The 21,548-nt window shown below is 49.5% G+C and overlaps 1 protein-coding gene across 4 annotated transcripts in view; it reads left to right on the top strand.

The window, feature by feature from the left end:
- The window catches only part of PHIP (PHIP subunit of CUL4-Ring ligase complex), a 1,862,070-nt gene that overhangs the window by 754,659 nt on the left and 1,085,863 nt on the right, over window positions 1-21,548 (top strand). For all 4 annotated transcript variants that reach the window (XM_085610989.1, XM_085610988.1, XM_085610991.1 and 1 more), the window contains exon 20: window positions 16,089-16,212. In XM_085610989.1, the coding sequence (XP_085467115.1) occupies window positions 16,089-16,212 (124 nt within the window). The remainder of the gene's footprint in view (window positions 1-16,088; window positions 16,213-21,548) is intronic.

The following is a 21,548-nucleotide window of genomic DNA, read 5'->3' as shown; positions in this document are numbered from 1 at the left end:
ATCATCCCTTTGACCAGGAACACCTATTCGGCCCAAAGGTAGATGAGGCCCTCGAAAAAATGAAGAAGGACACCGATACGGCGAAGTCCATGGGAGCCCTACAGTCACACCCTCCTAGGCGCTCTTTTCGCCGCTCTTCCTGTCGGAGTACATCTAGAGGCTACTCCTCAGATAACACGTGCACTCCTACAAGTCCACCTTCACAAGGGGCTATCAAAGAGGCGGCTACAGGGGCAACAATAATAAAGGCAGAGGCAAAACAAATACCGCCCGCTCTGCCACACCGCCTACCCAATGACTTCCCCCCGCTTCCCCCAGACCATCCCACTGCAGTCGGGGGCAGACTTCAAAATTTCCTTCATGTCTGGGGGACCATCACCTCAGACAAATGGGTGACCCAAATTATTCGGTCAGGATACTGACTGGAATTAACATCTACCCCCCCAAACATTCCACCCAGGCAACGCCTAATGTCACAAGAACATTCCACATTACTAAAGCAGGAGGTAATCTCCCTCCTACAAAAACAGGCAATAGAACACGTCCCCGTCAATCAGCAAAATTTAGGGGTCTACTCCCTATATTTTCTAATACCAAAAAGGGACGAGACTCTACGACCTATTCTAGATCTCCGGCTCCTAAACACATACATACACTCAGACTATTTTCACATGGTAAAGCTTCAGCAGGTGCTTCCGCTCCTCTCCCAGAACGACTTTCTCACCACACTGGACTTGAAAGACGCATACTTCCACATTCCAGTACACCATGCTCACAGAAAGTACCTCAGATTTGTAGTGGACGGACAACACTACCAGTTCAAGGTGCTCCCATTCGGAGTCACAACAGCACCACGGGTATTCACCAAGTGCCTAGCGGTAGTGTCGGCACACCTCAGAAAACCGCACATTCACGTCTTCCCATACTTGGACAACTGGCTGATAAAAGCCACTTCATACAACATATGTGTACACCACACCGCCACTAGAATCCAACTACTTCACCAACTAGGCTTCACGGTGAACCACCAAAAGTCTCAGCTAACACCATCCCACATAAAACAATACCTCGGTGCCACCATAGACACCTCAAAAGCAATAGCCTACCCCAATCCGGCCAGGATTGCAAGCATTCAGGCTTAGCGACAAAAATTCGTACTTCAACACTCCCTTCCAGCAAGAGTGTTTATGCAACTGATAGGGATGATGGCCTCTTGCATTTTCATAGTGCCTCACGCAAGACTCCAGATGCGTCCACTCCAAGAGTGCTTAGCGCGCCAATGGAACCAGGCCCAGGGGCAACTGACAGATCTGGTGTTGGTAGACGGTCGCACCCATCGCTCTCTGCAGTGGTGGAACACCACAAACCTTTCCAAAGGTCGACCGTTCCTGGACCCGGTTCCACAAATAATACTCACAACAGACGCATCGCTCTCCGGCTGGGGAGCTCACCTATTACATCTCACAGTGCAGGGCACATGGATGACTCAGCAAAAGTTACTCCATATCAACCATCTGGAGTTAATAGCAATCTTTCTAGCCCTAAAGTCCTTTCAACCACGGATTTCAGGCAAGGCAGTCCTCATTCGCACAGACAACATGACTGCCATGTATTATATTCAAAAACAAGGCGGGGCACACACTCCACAGCTCTCTCAATTAGCACAGAGCATATGGAGATGGGCAATTCCACACAAAATCTTTCTCCTTGCCCAACATGTCCCAGGAGTCCAAAACACCGTGGCAGATCTGCAAAGCAGACAGACACAACAGATCCACGAGTGGGAACTTCACCCACAGGTTCTTCATCCGTTCTTTCAAATGTGGGGGCATCCACAAATAGACCTCTTCGCCACCCACGAAAACAAAAAAGGCCCAAGCTTCGCCGCCAGATACCCACGCCCATTGTCCTAAGGAAATGCGATATGGATGAACTGGTCAGGCAAATTTGCGTACGCTTTTCCACCTCTCCCACTAATTCCATTAGTGGTGCGAAAGCTACAACAGCATTCCCTCACACTGATCCTAGTAGCTCCAACATGGGCCAGACAACCGTGGTACACCACGCTGCTGGAACTCTCGGTAGTACCACACCAAAAGCTACACCTCTCACCATGCCTCCTAACCCAGAACCATGGAGAGATCAGACACCCGGACCCAGCTCAGCTCAACCTTGCGATCTGGCTCCTGAAATCCTAGAATATGGATACCTTAACCTTCCCCCTGACTGTATGAACGTCATCAGAGAAGCTAGACGCCCTACCACTAGAGCCTGCTTCGCTGCCAAGTGGAAAAGATTTGTGGTTTATTGCCATAACAACACAATCAATCCTCTAGACGTGTCTATACAACACATCATATGCTACTTACTCCACCTACAAAGGTGTAATCTAGCCTATACCTCCATTCGGCTACACCTCCCAGCAATTGCAGCTTACCTACAGAACAAGCAGCACCTATCACTTTTCAGAGTACCTGCCATTAAAGCCTTCATGGAAGGCCTAAAAAGAATAATTCCCCACAGAGTACCACCCTCACCTGTGTGGCACTTAAATATCGTTCTCACAAGGCTGATGGGGCCTCCCTTCGAACCTTTGCATAAATGCGAATTGCAAACAGCTTTCCTTGTAGCCATCACTTCCCTTAGAAGGGTCAGTGAGATACAAGCACTTACAATACAAGAACCTTTTCTTCAAATGCACCAGAACAAGGTTGTTCTCCGTACCAACCCAAAATTCCTACCTAATGTCATTTCCCCTTTTCACCTAAACCAATCGGTAGAATTACCAGTATTTTCTCACAACCTCAGACCGTTGCACAAAGAGCTCTACACGCGCTAGATGTCAAACGAGCCTTACTTTACTATATACAAAGAACACAACCTTTCAGAAACACCAAACAACTGTTTGTCTCTTTCTCTCCACCACCCAAGGGCAACCCCATCTCAAAATCAGGGATAGCTAGGTGGATTGTAAAATGCATCCAGATTTGCTACCACAAAGCAAAACGAACGCTATCCGTTCCCCCTAAAGCCCATTCTACACAGAAGATAGGGGCTTCTATGGCTTTTCTAGGGAACATCCCATTAGATGATATCTGCAAAGCAGCTACATGGTCAACACCGCACACTTTCACTAAACACTATTGTGTAGATGTGCAAACCAAGCAGCAAACTAAAAACATTATTTCAAACCACTGCAAAAGATACCGGTGGTCGCCGCTAGGGTTGGGAACTGCTATATAGTCTATGCAAAAGTGTGTAATCTGCAGCTCATATGCCTCGAACGGAATATGCTACTTACCAGTATGCATCTGTTCTTGGCATGTAGAGCTGCAGATCTACACACGCCCACCCGCCTCCCCGGCTACCTGTATCTGTTCCAGTATATCTTATTTAGATACAACACACATGGGTTTCTTCACTGTTGTTACTACGCTCCATCTTTCCCTGCTGGCGAAAAACAATCTGAGGATGGAGCCGAAGCCCATGCGCAATACGATCCAAACGAGGAGTCACCGACCTCGTGACTTCCAAAGACTTTCCAAGAGGAAAAACAAACTGCAAACATCCAGGCCCAACACCAGATGGCGATCTATGCAAAAGTGTGTAGATCTGCAGCTGTACATGCCAAGAACAGATGCATATTGGTAAGTAGCATATTTCTTTCACAGTTGGTACGATGTTTAAAGAATATTTGTAGTTGGCAAAAATCGACACTTAGAAGAAATTTCACAGAAAAATAGTCAATGGTTTCCTATGGGAGGAAATTGAGTTAGTGGTAAGTACGGTCGTAAGTACTTTTCAGGGTCAGTGCTGGGCACCAAGATCCAGCACTGGGATCTCTCCTAATAGCAGGTGAGTATTTCCGTTTTCGTTACTCGGTTGATTTTAGGTGAATATTTTAATGTTTAGAAACTCCACAGAAGAAATTTCAAGAGAAACCAGTCAATGTTACCCTATGGAAGAAAAGTGAGTTATAGGCTTTTGGGTAAGTACTCGACTGGCAGAGTTAAGGTTCTGGGCCTAGACTCAGGGGGCTCCCAGGGTCAAGTAAGTACAGTTGTTGCAACCTCAGGGGCAGCCGGGTGCAGAGTGAGTTAGGCCCAATGTTATCCCATGGAAGGCAGGGGGCCCTTGGTTGGTGGCTGCTGACTAGCAGGCCACGCGGCTGTGGGAGCTGGGCTCCTGGTCACTTGCTCAGGGCAAATTGGGAAGTAGATGGGAGTAGAAGTTGCACTGCCAGGGCCACTCGGCGGCTGGGTGCAGGATGCTTCTGAGCCTTTGGGCGCTCAATGGATTGCTATGGAAAAGCTCAAGGACGAACAAAGGCTGCAAGCTCGGGGACGAAGATTCTTCGGGTGCCACCACCCCTTTGAGAGGTAAGTTGGGTAGTTGTGGAATAGGTAGGTACATAGGAGTCGGGCACAGGGGGGCCGCAGGGCGCCGGGTGCAGGGGTGCCTTTTGGTGTAGGGAAATCTTACCCTCTGTTGATCGCGGTTGAGGGGGGTCCCTGGTTCTGAGGCTGCAGGTGTCGTCGGGAGCGTCGAGGTGGGTCCTTGGGTGCCGGATTCGGGGTCACAGTCGCCGGGGGGACGTCTTCGGGGTCTTTGTCCACTCCGGCACAGGCCAGGCTTGGCGGGTGCAGAGTGTGCAGGGTTCGCGGTTCTGGGCTGATGCCAGGGGTTAGATACTTGCTTTGAGCAGAGCCACTGCTCGTGAGAGTTCCAGATCCTCAGAGTCACAAGGTAGCCAGGTCCTCCGGGGTTTCTGAGGTTGCTGGCCACAGGAGGTGCCGGGATTTAGCAGGAGCAGGTTCGAGGGTCAACAGGCCGATAGGGCTGGGGCCAAAGCAGTTGGTGCCTTCCTCTTCTTAGCAGCTGCGCGGCAGGTCTTCTTTCTTCTTGATCTTCTTTGCTGTTTTAGAATCTGGAATCTAAGGAAAGAAGGTTCAGGGTGCCCCTAAATAACAAATATAGGGGCGTTACAGGTAGGTAAAGGGCAGGGACCACTGGGTCCCTGTCCTGGAGTGGGTACAACCCCTATCCTACCACTCTCCTGTGGGAGGGGGGGCAGTGGCCTAGTCCTGATTGGGTAGGGCTCCCCAGCTTCAAGATGGCGAGGGCCCGGAGATGTGCTTCACGTCGCATCCCCCACCTGAGGGGTGGGGTTGGCAGGGCTGGCACATCCCCTGTCCTTTCTTGAAGTTTCTGGCCAGTCTTCCCGCCAGAGTGGGGGGCAGCCTCTCAGACCAGACGTGGATTGTAGGTTAGGATTCAGGGGCATCTCTAAGATGCCCTCTGTAGTGCTTTGTACATTAAATCCCACACTGGCATCAGTGTGGGTTTAATGTTCTGAGAAGTTTGATACCAAACTTCTCAGTCTTCATGTTGCCATTATGGTGCTGTGGAGTTCGTGTTTGACAAGCTCCCAGCACCATATACTCTTAAATGGCAGCACTGCACTTACAGTGCCCAGGAATGGACCTGGGTACTGTAGGGGCACAGGGCTCATGCTCCTGTGCCCACACCACTGGCATAGGGCACACAGCTAGAGGGGTGGCTGATGTGTGCCAGGGCAGTGTAGGTTGTGGGCATGGCACACAGGGATGTGTGCCATATCGACTCTTTGTTTTGTCTTGTACCCAGACACTCAGCCTGCAAGGGCGGTGTGTTTGTGTTAGGGTACAGGGCCTCTAAGGGTGGCACAATAAGTGCTGCAGCCCTTAGAAGCCTTCCCTGGTCACAAGGCCCAGGGTACCTAGGGTACCATTTACCAGGGTCTGACATGTGGCCAGGGTTTGCCAATTTGGGTTTTAGGTTTTAGGGAAGGAACATAGGCCCTGGGCACCTGATTGGCAGGAGTCCAGGGCACACTCAGTCAAAGTACATTCAGAAATTCAGCAAAAAGTGGGGGCATACCATGCAAGAAAGATGGCACTTTCTCACACTTACTGATACACTCTACTTGGATACTTGGTCAACATTAGTTTGGCCATTTTGTGTCTCCTTTTGATCAGGTGGACACAGAATAGTGCACTTTCCTTAGCCTGTAAGGTATGAGAGGTATTTGAGTGTCATGTCCCTTGGATCCTATGTTGGATACTCTGTTAGGTTATGTGAATATTAAGAGCCATTTGGTTTGAGGGTTCGGTCCTGGTGTATGATTTTGTAGGTGGGTGGAATGGATGCGGCAATGTCCGGTTTGAGCCATGATTTGGTCAGGAGAGGAAGGTCTGGTGTGTTTCTGTTGAGGTCTCGGTGGAGTGTTTCCCGAGGAATTGGACATTGAGGAGCACGGCGGACAGTTAGTGCGGGGTGGTGGTGGCAGTGTGCGTCGGTATTTGGAGGTGGTGGTGTTGGTGTCTGAGGTGACAGAGGTGAAATCGCAATGGGTGCAGAAGAAATTTCTTACGGTGGTGCTAGGGTATGCGTGGCAGCAGGGTTTTTGACTGTGGGTGTTGAGGTCACAGAGGATGGCTGAGGTGTAGTGGCGACATTCGTTGGCTTCAGTGGCGGCTGTGGTTGTGGTGTTGTGCTGGGTGGCCGTGGGACAAAGTTTCTGGTACTAGGCTCGGCGCGGCCCACGTGTGGACTGGCGTAGATTGTCTTGCGTTTGGGGCACCAGCAGCGCACCCTCTGCGCACATCCGTTGCGGCCTGTGTGATGTAGGTCCTGGGGTGGGCGGGGCTTCTGTTGGCAAGAAGAACGGTGAGCGGGAAAACCCGGGCAGTAGCGAGGTCAGTTGGTCAAAAGGCGGCAACTGGATCAAGCTGGAATAAGCAGGAACTGGAGGCCACTCGAAAGTGGCAAGCTAGGTTCCCAGTTGTCTAGTTAGGATTTATCCAGGAAAGATGTTTTAGTGATGTTGATGTTGCCTTTTTGCTTGACATCATGCAAGTGATTGTTAGTTGTTCAGCTCTGTGATTGGTCTGATAAGATATATGCCATATTATCATTGGAAAAGAGATGAATTACAAGACTTCGGTGGTTTGACGAACATATTTTCTGATGGATATTGTTAACTGAAGATTTCTCACCATGTGAATTTCTCCAGTTGCCAAACTGGATCTGGAAACTCCTGAAATAATTCTGCACACAAACAGGTGGCGTAATAAACCCCCCCTTACCATCCCACCCACCCACACACACACACACAACTCTGTCTTGCCTCTGGACATGATGAACAGCCGCTTTATAGGCTCTTCCCTGGTCCTGACGTCAGTTCCTCATTTTTCCCTCCCTTCGACACAGATATGAAGCTCTGCCCCTTCAGTTTTTCAGCTTCTTTTATTGTGCAGGAATATCAGACCCACTAAAATGAAACATTTGTTTCTGTGCTGCAAAGCGATATGGTTCATGGAGTTGTACAATGTTAGACTTTGGTGCTTCAGCACAAAGAATGACTCCAAATCATGTGACAGATGCTCCCTAATGCCTATGAAGGCCGCCATGGAGCGAGAAGCTGAATTCCACATCACTGATCACATGAACTAGAGAGATCTACCTCCAAGTTGCAGGGTCATTACTGGTCTTGTTTATCTTCGGAAAAAAACAAGTTGAGAAAGAAGTTGAAAATAAAATACAAAATGTCCAACTGAAGCTCTTCTCCTCTTTGATGCTCCAGGGAAGTCTCTCATACTCTGCACTCTAAAGGCCTGAGTCATACTTTGACATTCCACTTGGATTTGATCATGGAGTTTGTGTGCCCATTTTACTCAGACCATCTGGACTCGGCAACTGATTACAGCCTTTCCAGAAGCCATTATGGTTTCGGATCCCTCTGGTTTGTATCCAGGTTCCCTGGATCTGATAGGACATCCAGTGTTGGGCTTCAGCCTACAGACTGAGCCCTGACAACGAATGACCCTGGTTGAAGTCAGCCCATTCTGCCTCTGGTGCCAGACCATGCCTCCACTCTTTTGCAGCAGTCTTTGTTGGTTGTTTCCTTTTTGACTTCGCTCCAAAGGCATCAGTCCTGTATGCCACTTTGGCTCTGATTTTGCAAAAAGAACTGTTGATGGACAGAATGCAGAACAATGTCATACATTCACCCCAGTACATAGATCTGGGCCTAACTCCATCGTTTCTTTTGCTCACCATGTTTGGACCCAGCCATATGCAAATCAGTCTTGACTCTGTGCCCCATGGGAACAGTCCAGCCCGAACTTCCAGGCCAGGTCCTCCCTGAACTGGAAACAAGCATCCTAGGACCGGTTTCGGGGTTTCGCCCCTCTTCAGCCAGGATAGCTTGATTCCAGTGGCATGGAGAGTACGGGATTCACATCTGAGCATACCCGTTCCACTCAGGGTGACAAATGCAAAGAGAACTGTTGATGGACAGAATGCAGAACAATGTCATACATTCACCCCAGTACAGAGATCTGGGCCTAAATCCATTGTGTTTTTGCTCACCATTTAACCCAGATCTCTTGACTGCGGGAGAATGTTTTGATCTGTTCTGCATTCCGTCCATCAATTGTGTGTCTTCTCATTTTGCATCCAGAATGGGTTTCATCTAGAGCGAGTCCCATGTCTTGCTGACCAATCACGAATCCCAATCTCCGTTTGAGGGAGACTCTTCCTGTGTTCCCATATCTCAAAGGCAGTTTTTCAGGAGGGTGGAGACCCTCTTTGGATTTGATTCTGTTACTGTTCAATGTCTTGAGCATGTTTCCAGAAACAAAGACTATGATGAGGATTCAGAGAACTTTCTCTCACCTCATTCGATTGATGCTGGCTGATGTCTTGTAGTTAAGAAATCGTTCACCTGTACAGGACAGTCGGACATAGTGAAATTTATTCTGAGGTCCAGATACCACATATTATGTAACACAGGCTATGGCCATCAGTGCTGTCACAAGAGGCCATGCTTCAATGTATGCTACTTAGTTTTCTGTGTGCTTCCAAGGGTTTTACACAGACATGCACTTTGATGTGGCTTAATTGTTTGGCAAGAAGGCACGTTCTGCACAAAATGCATCAATGACAGCAAAACTATGCCTCATTCTTGGGGGCTGCTTTCATTCATCTGCGACTTCTGTCAGCAGTTTCGCAGATATTCCAGAAGTGTTGCTGATTATCGGATGGTGCTCCTACTGCCCATTTAGCAGACAGTTTAACTTTTTGTGGCTCCACAAGTAGGATTGGTGGCAGTGGAAGAGTTCAGCAACAGCAGACCTATTCCTTGTCTGTTACTGCGACTAAGCCTCTATAGCTTACCGTCTGACACATGTTTAGGGCCTGTAAGTACCAGTATCGAACTAAATTCAGTTCTACCACTCTGGCACCCCACCACTTTGGACTAGTGTGTCCATCAAATAATTACACATGGTTATGTGTTATCTTTTTGTGCATTTACCCTCACAATTCTTGGCCGTTTTTGTTCATTTTTCATGCCTCTGTTCTTTCCCTAGAAGTGATAGTTTTAGGCTGCTTTTCCAGGTACTTTGTGGTGCCCAAGAAGAACTGGCACTGCAGACAAAATTTTGAATCTGAGTCTTGAACCCGTTACTCAAGAAGGAGTAGTTAAAAAAAAATCGATGCTCACACACTGCTGGCTTGGACTCACTGGCCTGGATCGTGTCCCTGGATCTGCAAGAGGCGTAATTCATGTGCCAAACCTGCAAGCCCACAGGAAGTTCCTCTTTTTTTGAAGTGGTGTCTGGCCACTTCAAATATATCATTCAATCCTTTGGCCTGACACCAATGTCTCATGCCTTATGAATGTCATTTTGGTGTTGACTGTCCATCTATGCAATTTGGGAGTCCATATATTCCTTTATTTCAACCACCTGCTCTCCTCAACTAGTCTAGGACAATCTTCAGGCAACCACCTTTACTATCTGCTGTGGTGTTTTACATCAACGAATCCAAGTTCCTTCTTTAACCTTGTCTGGGCCTTCCCTTTATTGGGGTATATAGGAAGTGGTTACCATGAAAGGTTTTCCAACCCCACAAAGATTCCAAGACATTCAGGCTCTGATCCTGTTGCACCAGTCAAGAGCTATGATCCCAGCCTTGACAGCACTAAGGCTGCTTGGCTTTCTAGCATCTTGTATCTTCTTTGACACATATGAGCCCTTCTACGGCACTTTCGACTGCAGTTAACCCAAAATTAAGGGATGCCTCACAGACAGGATTTGGATCTCCGACGAGGTGGCCCAAGACCTTTAGTGGTGGATTTTGGAATCCTATCTTAAGTGTGGCATGCTGGTCTTCCCTTTAGTGGATGCATCAGTGGTGATGAAAGCATCCACTCTGTTATGAGAAGGTTACTTCAATGACTTGGAGATCAAAGGCCTCTTATATGCTCCATCACATCAGTCTTTTGGAGTGTCACACCATGGTGTTTCCTTTAAGATGTCTCTTCCATCCATCGAGATAAGGTTGGTTTAGCCTTTTTGCTCTTTAGCGTTCCCGCCTCAGTGGTGGAGTCTAGCCTCTTTAAAGCATTTCCGCAGCAGCCTCTGATCCAGCGAGTCATGAAGAAAGAGTGGTCGGACAGAGCACAGCAGAGTCTAAAGACCCTGTACTGTGAGGCAGGTCTGATAGTCTGAATTAGCCTCAGCATCTGCCTTCCTCTAAGTCTTTTTCTTCTGGAGGATCTGCTGTCCCAGCAGCAGGCCACAGTTCTGCACCTGAACTGCCACATTCTACACCTTCATGTTTGGGGCATGAGCAGAACCAGCTAAGAGGATTTGTTCTACCATCAGAGGCCGTGTATGTCATGTGGTGGCTTTCCACCCATTCACAAGCTTTTCTTCCATGTTCGTCACCTGGTGCAAGGAAAAGCAGTTTGATGTTCTGCAGGCTAAGTTATCTGATGTGTTTTAGTTTGTGTTCTCTTTAGCCCAGCATGCTTTTGCCTTGGCCACTATTAAAGATTACTTGCTAGTCCTTTCAGTCTACGTGCATTTGCTTGATCAGTCCTCAAAATGATGTTAGCTTTGCTTGTTGTTTAGTCTAGCAGTCAGTCAGTCAAAGGCTTTATTTCGATAAAAACATATCATAAAAGCATAACAGTTAAAAATGGAATAAGTTAATTTCATTAAAAAAGAAAAAACCTATTTTTACAATAGAGAGCAAAACAGGTCATAAATAATTGTTTAAGAGTGAATTAAACAATTTCCTTGAGCCTTTTACTTCTAATACGCCATGCCCAAGATAAGAATTTTGCAAGGGCACAAACGTACAATGGGCGAGCGTCTGACATTAAAATGCGGAGTGCCACAATATGGTGTCTAGTTCCCAAGGAGCGGCACAGTTTCTTAAGCCATCTTTTCCTTGGGAGGGCGTACTCATGGCATTCAAATAAAAAGTGAGCCACAGACTCACGTCTGGATGTGCAAAAGGGACAAAGATCAGAGGTCTGAGGAAAGGAATTCCATCGTGATGTAAAACTATAGAGTAGGAGGGTCCCGGTCCTAAACTTAAAATACAAAGCTCGGTCAAAAGGGCTCTCGATGATATCGAGATATAGTTCCCGGATTGGATGATCCTTAAAATTCAGGAAGTCCTCTGTAAGTCTCCCCAATGACGTGTTCGTGATCCGTTGGGTCGCAATCCAGTTCCAATATAAGAGCTTAAGCGTGGCTTTCGGAGGGGAAGATCTATTTTCCCATGCTGCATTAAGCCCCAGATTATACAAAAGGGCTTTCATGTCACGCAACCATTTTATCCTATGCCATCCTGGAAGTGACATGATTTCTGAGAGACCTTTGGCATATTTGGCTAGTTCCGGGACCCGCCACAAACGAGCCATAGCAATAGAGGGCGAAATTTCGCCAAATCACCGATGGGGCGACAACCAAGATCGAGCATTAATGGAATCGTGGGGGTACCTTGGGGAAGTGACATAATGACCCTGAAGAACTTCCTCTCTGCTCTTGATAAGTCACCAATATCACAAGAGCCCCAAAGCTCGGCTCCATAAAGGGCAGAGCTAACTCCTCTTGCTGCATAAATATCAATAACGGGGGCTATCGGTCTTATAGCACAGGAGCGCTGCTCCTTCACAAGAGCCCCTGTAACTCTTTTGTGGGATAACAGCATCTTGCATAAATGGGGGCCCCACTGCATATTATGGGATAAACGAATCCCTAAGTAATCAAACACATCCACCCTCCCCAGAGGTTCGTCATTCAATTTTGGGGGGCGTATAGATTTTTTAGGGGGATTTAACACAAGATACTTTGTTTTGTCTCTATTGATTACCAGGCCCCGCTCTGTACAGAAGAGCTGGAAATTATTTAAGAGTTTTTGGAGGCCCATTGGGGTTTTGGAGAGCAAGAGTGTATCATCCGCGAAGAGGAGGGTGGGGATACGTTCCCCCGCCAGGGATGGTTCATCTGAGGGGTCTTTCAATAGATGCTCAACTACACCGTTAATATATAAAGAGAAAAGGGTGGGAGCTAGAACACATCCCTGGCGTACCCCTCTCTCTACCGGAATTCTGTTAGTTTTCTCACCATTTCTCCCCCACCTCTAGCATGCTGCTCACGGTCTGTCTGCTGCATCCCTCTAAAGAGGTGGAAAGGCTTCACTGGTTGGATCCTAACTGCCCTATTTATACAGTTTTCTGGTGCAAAGAAAAGAAAGGTGGTTCAGAAACAAACTGTTGCACTATGAATTGTCCTGTAGATTAGATAGATTGAAGGCGATATTGAAGGCTATATTAATTGGTCCTCAGACTGTGTTTTAACAGTTCGATTTGAAACCTGTTGTTTCTGAGTAAGCTTTCAAAAAGCATAATACATGCCTCCTGTCCTGACCGTTAAAAAAAAATAATATCCCCCTTTGAGATGAATTGGATGTTGAGTATCCCCACCACAAACTTTAAGGGTGAAGTTCGTTTAAAACTTTACCTTCTGTATGAAGAGGACTATGAGGGTGTATTTCAATATTGACTTGGAATATGATGTGTACTGGCAGTGGTTTCTTGATATATCCACTGCTTTGGGGTTGTAGCTGTATTGTGTGTCCTGAATGATTCTTGGGTGTTCGTGTGTGTTTGACTGTTTTGTGGAAGTTTACTCATTGATGTTAATTGTTCCTTTCTGTGGCAGATAAGGAGCAAAAAATCTGCTTGAAGAATTTTTACTTTGCTACATGTTTTATGGGATTTCACTCTGCAGAAAGCAACTTAAGGAAGACAGCACTGGGGTTTAGCTGGGATCCTGGATAAAATTGGCTTATTTTAAATGCCTTTATTTTTTTGTTACTCTGCTTGAGCAATAGATTAGGCAAATTGTAGTTGTCATGTTAAGGTCTTAGGTCAGCTTGTGTTATAAAATGAAAGCATAAACCTCGCCACCATGTCCAGAGTAGTTTATCCTTTCTTCTTGGTAGTAAGGAAATGTTCAATTACTACTCAGACTGCCTCCTTGCTATTGGAGTAAGTTGAGCGAATAAGTGTTGGTGGGACGGAAAAGTCGTCATAGTAATGGATGTGCACCCCTGCCATGAGTGCCCCAACTTTACTGATGTCTGGATCCCTAATACTGATTTTTGTTGTCATAGGCAAACAAAAACCATTCCTGCGCGTCATGACATAGGCCTGCCTCACGGATTGCAGTCTTGTTGGACTGGGAAGGGTGTCCAAAGCGCTACTTACAGTGGTGGAAGACTACTGCCTTCACCAGGAGTTGAGCAGTACAAGTGCAGAGATCAGTTGGAGTGAACAGGTCTATTTAACCTGTATCACGGAAGTAAGGTCTACAGGCTCACCCATTTTCATATTCCGCTGCTGTGTGCTTAACTCCCCCTTGGCCTATATCAGTTTGGTCAGAAGTGCTGCACAGCGCTTGTGTTTAAATGTGCAGTGTGTGTGTGTGCGCCTGTGAATGGTATGATACATGGATAATGCAGTACTGTGCATGTATGTTATGTGCATGTACTGGGTGTACGTGTGCCTATGAGTGGACCAATACATTAAAGAAGTAGTGCTGTGCAGTGCATTATGCTATATGTATGTGCTGGGTGTGTGCACGCTCCCATGTGAGTCGTACAATATAGATGTAATGCAGCATTGAGCAGTGTACGTAAGTTATGTGCATGTACTTGGATGTAGGTGTGCGTACGAGTGGGACAATACATCAAGTGTGTAGTGCTGTTCAATGAGTGTCTACTGTATACATGCAGTGGGTGTATGTGTGCTTTTTGAATGGTACAATGCACGGAGGACCCTGGCTTCCATTTTGGGAAACCTAGGGCTGCATGGTGAAACATGATGAGAGAAGGTAGAGTAATTCCCCCTTTCAGATTTGTGTATTGCTGCAGTCCTGTAAGATGGGTGGGGCACTCTAGAAAGACTTCTTTCAGAGGAGTGGGCATCCCTAAAGGAAGCAGATCTCCTAATATACAATTCAAAGACTCCGACTCTAAATCGCATTTGGTGTGTGGAAATGGACTATAGGAAGCGGAGTTTACAACCCCCCAAAAAGTCTGCTGCTAAACAGCCAGATGGGCTGTGTGAGGAGGGCAAGTTCTATAAGACTTCTTGCTGTGACATTGACTTGGGGCCAAGGCCTGCTAATCTCTCTGTCTGGGTGAGGGGCCCTCACCTAGGGAATCTAAAACCGCCTAGCCTGGAGCATCCTTGCCGGCTGGCCTGCTTGCCAAGATCAGTGAGCTCTGTAAGGAAGAGCAGAGTGTTGGTGTAAAGCGGGATCCAATGGGGAGCGCTATCAAGTGGACGTGTTTGCGAGTTGTGAGGAGGCGGCTGCTGCACTGATCAGGTCATTGCTTGTGTGCTGGACGGAATTGGTGACCCTCGTATGCCAGAGGAGGACTTCAGTTAAGTGAACCCTGTACATGATTGCGATTTGGCTGAAGCCTGTGTGCAAACAGGAGCCCGAGACCTCGTATGTCAGGAGGGGCAGCTGTGAAAAGATTGCCCTACTGTGAGGGCGGTAGCTTTTGCGGTGATGAGCTGTGACCCCTTATGCTAGGACGGGCTGCTGCCTAGGACATTACTGTTTGGAACGGGATGAGCCCATTTGCAGTGAAGATATGGAGATCCTGTAAGCCAGGAAAAGGGGGGGGGGTGCGCACCAGGACCAGCAAGACGTGTGACCTGGTCGAAATCATATCCAGTGTGAGGCTGTTGTGGAGATCCCAGCTTGCCTACATTGGGATTTGCATCAGACCCTTTGCACCCCCTTCCCTCCACCGTGAAACAGACCAGTGACTTACCCTACAAGGAGAAGCAGTGGTGTTGAACTGCATGTGGGAAACTCTAAGAATGCTACGTACAGCTCGGCAGGGCCACGTGCAGCAAATTCACCTGAATCAGCTGCTGCCACTCCAGCACCTGCGGTAGGGGCACGATCAGGAACTCCGGTCCAGCAGGTGTGGATAGCGTTGCGGCGGAGGAACACTGTTAACTTTAACATAGTCATAGTCTGCTCTTGAGACTCTGACTTCTAGTGGGGCTTACCCTGTATGCTGCCTATATTGAATGGGGAATAACCACTACTACTAAGAGCAAGGTGGTAAGGATGACCTGGTGAACCACCTAAAGAACGACCTTGACCATAGAGGGCCTGTAGTTGTTTGACTGGGCAATCATTTATTTCTGCTGCTGCACGCATGTTAAGTTGTGAGCCCTTGTTAACATTTCTCCCCCCCGCCACCCTCTCCTCCTGTATCTACATCCCTCCGCAGAAAGCTTGGGACTGTTTGGACAATTTTATCCCAGAGAGTCAAGTGCTGAAATGGGCACTTGGCCCAGTTGCTCAGGATCCATAGTAGGTCAGGCCCCGGGGCAACAGGAGTAAAAGGCCTCAACACCCAAGGTTGAGCCAAGTAGCTGTTGCTTCCCCTGTGGCCTTCAAACAGGATTGCGACAATTGTACACCCTTTTGTTTTAGGGAAATGAACCCAGTTGGTTGCCCATGCACACAATGATTGATCGCTAATGAGAGTTTCTTTAACAGTTTTAATTTATTATTATGCTCCGTTTACCCAGGCTGAATGTGAATTTTTCAAAATTAGCAACTCTTCTGACATTAGTGTTGGAAAACTGCATTTACCCAGAGTAAAAAAGAAATCTGTTATGCTCAAATGTAATAATGTGGTTTTTTCATTAGTAAACAGGAATGCTGGAGAACTGCAAAGGGAGAAGATGAAATACGTATGTACAGATCTGAGGAGAAAAAGAAAAATACTGCAAATCATGTTCTAAAGGAAAATAAAGGGAGTTTTTCCAGTAAGGTATGAAAAGACTAAAAGTTACCATATTTTGTTCTTTACTTAGTCACTCTTAGTTTTCATATTACCACTAATACAAAAAGGGAAAAAATATCAACTACCTTTATGCAGACCATGCAGACATTGGCCATGTTTTACAGGTCACATGAACAAAGCTATGATGATAACAAGGATCCAAATGTATCATCATTGATAAAGTATGGTTAATGTATGCCTTTTTGCAAATATGTAAGTTGTTACCCCTCCCCACCAAACAAATTCCCCTTGGATTTCATCTAGTATTACTTAAAACTAAACAATCAGATTCTTTTACAATCGTTGTAATTGTGTTTCGTATAAGTAGTCATACTAGGGTGGCATGAGACCTACATCCGATCCTAGTTTATGGAGGAGGTGCAGCGTGTACCAAGGCCAGTTATCCCCATTTGAAGTCAATGGCAGTACCCGTGCGTGCCAGTAGGTGGCGCCGTGTGGCTCCGCGCCCATCACTGGCATCGTGCGCGCTGGGATGACGTCACGGAGGCTACATAGGCACCACCCATGCACGCTGTTGTCAGTTCTTTCTTTTTCTGGTCCAAAAGCGCAGATCCGGATTGAGCACGTACCCCGGTCAATTTTTGACCACTTTTTAGAGACTTTTGTCTCCTTCTCTTGTCTCCTGGTGCACGTAGGGATGCCCGGCTTTAAGTCTTGTGGGTCGTGCCGCCGTAATATGTCGGTAATATGTCGGTCCCCCATGATGTCTGCCTCTACTGCCTGGAGACCGACCATGACTCCCGGGATTGTCAGGACTGCCGTGCCATGGCCCCGAAGGCCTTGTGGGAGCGGCGCCGGAAGTTGCTGCATGTCCGTCACTCCTCTCACTGCCACTCCGGGTCTAGGTGCTGTTCGCTGGAAGGGAGCCGTCGCTCCTCGGACTCTTAAGTCTTCACCTTCAGATTCCGGTAAGCGACGCCATAAGAAGAAGTCGGGGAAGTGTGCTCTCCGACGTCCCCCCGTCGCTCCCCGGAGGCGGACGAGGGGGACAGGGGCTCTGCCCCTGCGGCTCCTCCGGAGCCTGGGAGTTCCGCGGCCTACCTGCTATTCCCGGGTCCGTCGGCGACTCCGGAACAGATGCAGGAGTTTCTTGCTGCCATGGACCGCCTGTTTAGGCCTCGAGCTCCTGCTGGCGCGCCTATGGGCCCCGCGGTCCCGTGTCCAGATCCTGTTGACCCGGCGGCACCGCCTCTGGTGCCGGCCGCGGAGCCACTGGATCCAGCGCCCACAGCTCTGGCCCTGGCGCCAAAAGGTGCAGCGCTGCCCTTGGCTCCGGCCCCAGCGCCGCCCCTGGCTACGGCCCCAGCGCCGCCCCTGGCTCCGCCACAGGCGCCGCACTGGGTGTAGTTTATCCAGCCCCTGCCCCGGTTCTCGGACCATTTTGGTCCGACCTGGGATCCTCATTGGGATGCCGTTCCGGTTCGGCCCCGGCCGGCGCCGCTGGCAGGGGCTGGCCGGCTCCTTCTAACCTGGAGCTGGATGAGGACTGGGACGGCTCCGAGGACCCTCTTGCCGCGGCAGGGTGACTCCAAGCAGGATTGGGTTTATGACCTTCAAGATGCGGGTGTCTTCTGACCCAGGGTTTGCCTCCCCTCCGCCTGCTATGGAGGAGGGCGCTTCCTACACTATGGTGCTTCGTCGAGCTGCGGAGGCTCTCCATCTCGACCTCCTTACAGGGGCCCTTAAGACCAACCTCCTTACTGAGGTGCTCCAGATGGCGTCTACGTCGTCGGAACTGCTGCTCCCTTTCAATGAGGCCTTTACCGAAGTCCTCTTGGGCACTTGGTTGCGGCCGGCCCCGGGGGCACCAGTGGATAAGAACGTTGCTAGGTGTCATCGCCCGGCACCTGGTGACCCTGCCTTCTTGACCACTCACCACACGCCTGAGAGCCTGGTCATTCAGGCCTCAACGTCGCAGAGTGCCTTTCCCACGGCTCCGCCCGATAAGGTTAAGAAGCTGGTCCAATATGGTAAGAGGTTGTTTTCCTTGGCCAGCTGGGGTTGCGGTCGGTTAATACTGCCTGTTTGTTGGGCCGTTAATCCCATGCCGTGTGGGATACGGTAGCAGAGGTCCTGCCTCGGTGTTCTGAAGAGGTTCAGGCCATCCTTTCCCAAGCGATTGCGGAGGGCAAGGATGCTGCGAAGTTTGCCATCAGGTGTGGTCTGGACACTGCTGATTCCTTGGGCAGGGCGATTCCCACGACTGTGGCGTTGCGGCGTTATGCCTGGTTGCGGTCTACCAGGTTCTCGCTTGATGTCTAGAGCTCGCTCATGGACATGCCCTTTGATGGCTCTCGCCTCTTTGGCGACAAGGCGGTCAGTGCCCTGGAGCGCTTTAAGGACTCACGGACAACAGCATTAGGACCAATATTAGTGTCCCATTCCAACAATATAGTCTTTCCTTAGTAGTGATTCTCCCTCTTTTCTTCGTGCGATGAATAGCATATCTTCCTGGACTCCTAATCTTGTTTTGGACACCTCATTATCTGAAATATAAATGTCGGAGAATTTTCTTCAGCAGTACCCCTGGCGTCAATCGACTCCACGTTCGTCGTTGGCGTCGTGATCGCCGTAATGACATTGCTGTATCTACTTAGATGCCGCCCCTGCGCGCTGACGTCAGTTCTTTATTTTTCCACCCCAGCCAGTGCAGATCCAGAGCGAACGGTACCCCTTGTCATTTTTTGACTAGTGATTTTTCGACTTTTGGCAACCTCTTTTTCGAGCTGTTCGACTTCTGGTGCATGTAGGGATATCCCATCGTTGGACCGGCTTAAAGCTTTGTGAGTCTTGTCACAAGTTATTGTCAGTCACGTATCTGCACCTCGTGTTCCTTTGGTGCCTGGAGTGCGACCACATCCCGAAGTTGACACGTCTGCCACTTACGACGCCTGTTGTGTCCTCGGCCGGGCGTCGACCCCGGCCTCCCCCTCGATTTGGGTCTGGTAGCCAGTCCAACAGTGCCCCCTCTGCAGCAGCCTCTAAGCCTTCCTAGTCCAAGCTTTCATGACCACCAGTTGGCAGTGGGCGGCAGAATCCGCCATCACCTCCCCACTGGCACATCATCACGTCGGACAGGTGCCTTTTGCAGATAGTCAGAAGGGGCTACTCCCGCCCCTTTGAGAATGCCCCTCCCATTATGCCACCAAATATCCATTGCATGTCGGAGGATCACTTGGTCCTTCTCCGTCAGGAAGTTGCGTCTCTCTTGGCCAAGGGAGCTATCGAGTGAGTCCCTGTCCTAGAAGCAGGTTGTGGTTGTTACTCCCACTACTTCCTGGTGCCCAAGAATGACAAAGGCCTCCTCCTATCTTGGATCTCAGGGATGTCAACCGCTTCCTCTGGAAGGAGAAGTTCAAAATGTTGACATTTTCTCAGGTCTTGTGTGCCCTCGACCATAGAGACTGGATGGTAGTGTTGGATTTGCAGGACGCTTACGTCCACATACCAGTCGTGCCAGCCCACAGGCGTTACCTACAGTTCACGGTAAGCCACAAGCATTTTCAGTTCACCGTGCTCCCCTTCGGCCTTACCAGCGCTCCTCGGGTGTTCACGAAAGTGATGGTGTTGGTCGCAGCTCATCTGCGCAGATCAGGGGTTCCAGTCTTCCCCTATCTCGACGACTGGCTGATAAAGGGGGGTTCGCCCCAGGCTGTTTTTCCCACCTCCAGACTACGGCGGACCTCCTGCATTCACTGGGGTTAACTATCAACCAGCCGAAGTTGCACCTGATTCCCTCTCAGAAGCTCCTTTTCATCGGAGCGGTTCTGGATACAGCGCAGTTTTCGGCTTATCCTCCCGAGCAGCGAGTCCAGGATATTCTGGCTATGATACCAATATTTCAGCCTCTATCCTGGGTTTCGGTGAGATTGACCTTGAGGCTGCCGGGCCTCCTGGCCTCCTTCAACCTGTTGGTGGATCATCCCAGGTGGCATATGCAGGCTCTGCAGTGGGACCTGAAATTCCAGTGGGACCGATGTTGTCCAGATATCGGAGGGCACTGCACACCAATTGCAGTGGTGGCTGACGAACCAGGATTGGGTCAGCGGCAGATCCCTCTTCCTTCCCCAACCAGACTTCACAGTGGTGACAGATGCGTCACTTATGGAATGGGGAGGCCACATGGCAGGCGCGCGTACTGTCTGCAGCATCTGAAAGAGTTAGTGAGAGATTCCTTTATCCCCGGGCATCAGACTGGATCCGGAAAGTTTTCATCAGCATTACCCTTCCGTGTCGGTAGGCATCATCGTGCGGCTCCGCGTACGTCGCTAGCGTCGTAGTTGCCGAGATGACGTAGTCGGAGCTACTTAGACGCGCCCACGTCAGTTCTTTCTTTTTCCGCGCCAGCAAGCGCAGATCTGAGAGAGAGCGGTACTCATAGTTAATCTTTTAACTTGGTTTTTGAGACTTGTTTCTCTTGTTATGTCGAGTAATCGACTCCTGGTGCAGTAGGGATGCCCGGGTTTAAGTCCTTTGGGGACTGTGTCTTATGCTTGGGGCACGCCCATGACCCTGAGGCGTGCCCTGATTGTCGGGCCATGGCACCGAAGGCTTTGCGGGAGCGTTCCCGAAAGTTGGTGGAGGCCCGGCAATTGGCTCCGCACCGCTCAAGGTCCCGCTGCTGTGGGAGGTCAAGGGACAGGTCGCGGGGCCGACACCATCGTTCGTCGGAATCGGGGACAGGTAAGTCATTGCGCCATAAGAATTTGAAGAAGCAACGCTCTTCTTCTACCCCTCACCAGTCGCGGGACACGATGGAGGGTACGGGTGGTCACTCCCTCGTAGCTCCGGTGGACCCTCTGTTGTTGCCTGCTGCCTACCTGCCTTTCCCGGGCCCGCACGCGACTTTGGAAGAAATACAGGTATTCCTGTCGGCCATGCGCCCTTTGTTTCCTACATCGGATCCCTCCAGAGCGCCTTCGGGCCCGGTGTACCCGAGGGGTGGTTCTGCCCCCGTGCCGCCGCCTTTGGCCCAGACTACGCTGGCAAGATACCCGGTGTCGCTGTCGGCTCTGGCCTCGGCGCCGCGTCTGGTGTTGGGGCCGGTGCCGGACACAATGCCATTGCCTACGGGGCCGGACTATTTCGACCCTGGATTGGTCTACTATCTTCCAATTCCAGGTGGTGAGTTTATTCCCTTTCCCCGAGCCCCTCGTCCTTACCGGCCTCTTACACGGCTGGTGGACGAAGGGGAGTACTGGGAGAGGGTCCGAGGACCCTTGCACAGCTGAATGGGAGGATGAACCGGAGTGGGAAGGTGATGTGGAAGGTCCAGGCAATCTGGATTTCTCTCCGCACCCTGA

Source organism: Triturus cristatus, chromosome 6 (genome assembly GCF_964204655.1).
Source record: "Triturus cristatus chromosome 6, aTriCri1.1, whole genome shotgun sequence".
Taxonomy (NCBI): domain Eukaryota; kingdom Metazoa; phylum Chordata; class Amphibia; order Caudata; family Salamandridae; genus Triturus; species Triturus cristatus.
Note: the sequence above shows the minus strand (reverse complement) of the source record. Positions and strands in the feature narration are given on the sequence as shown.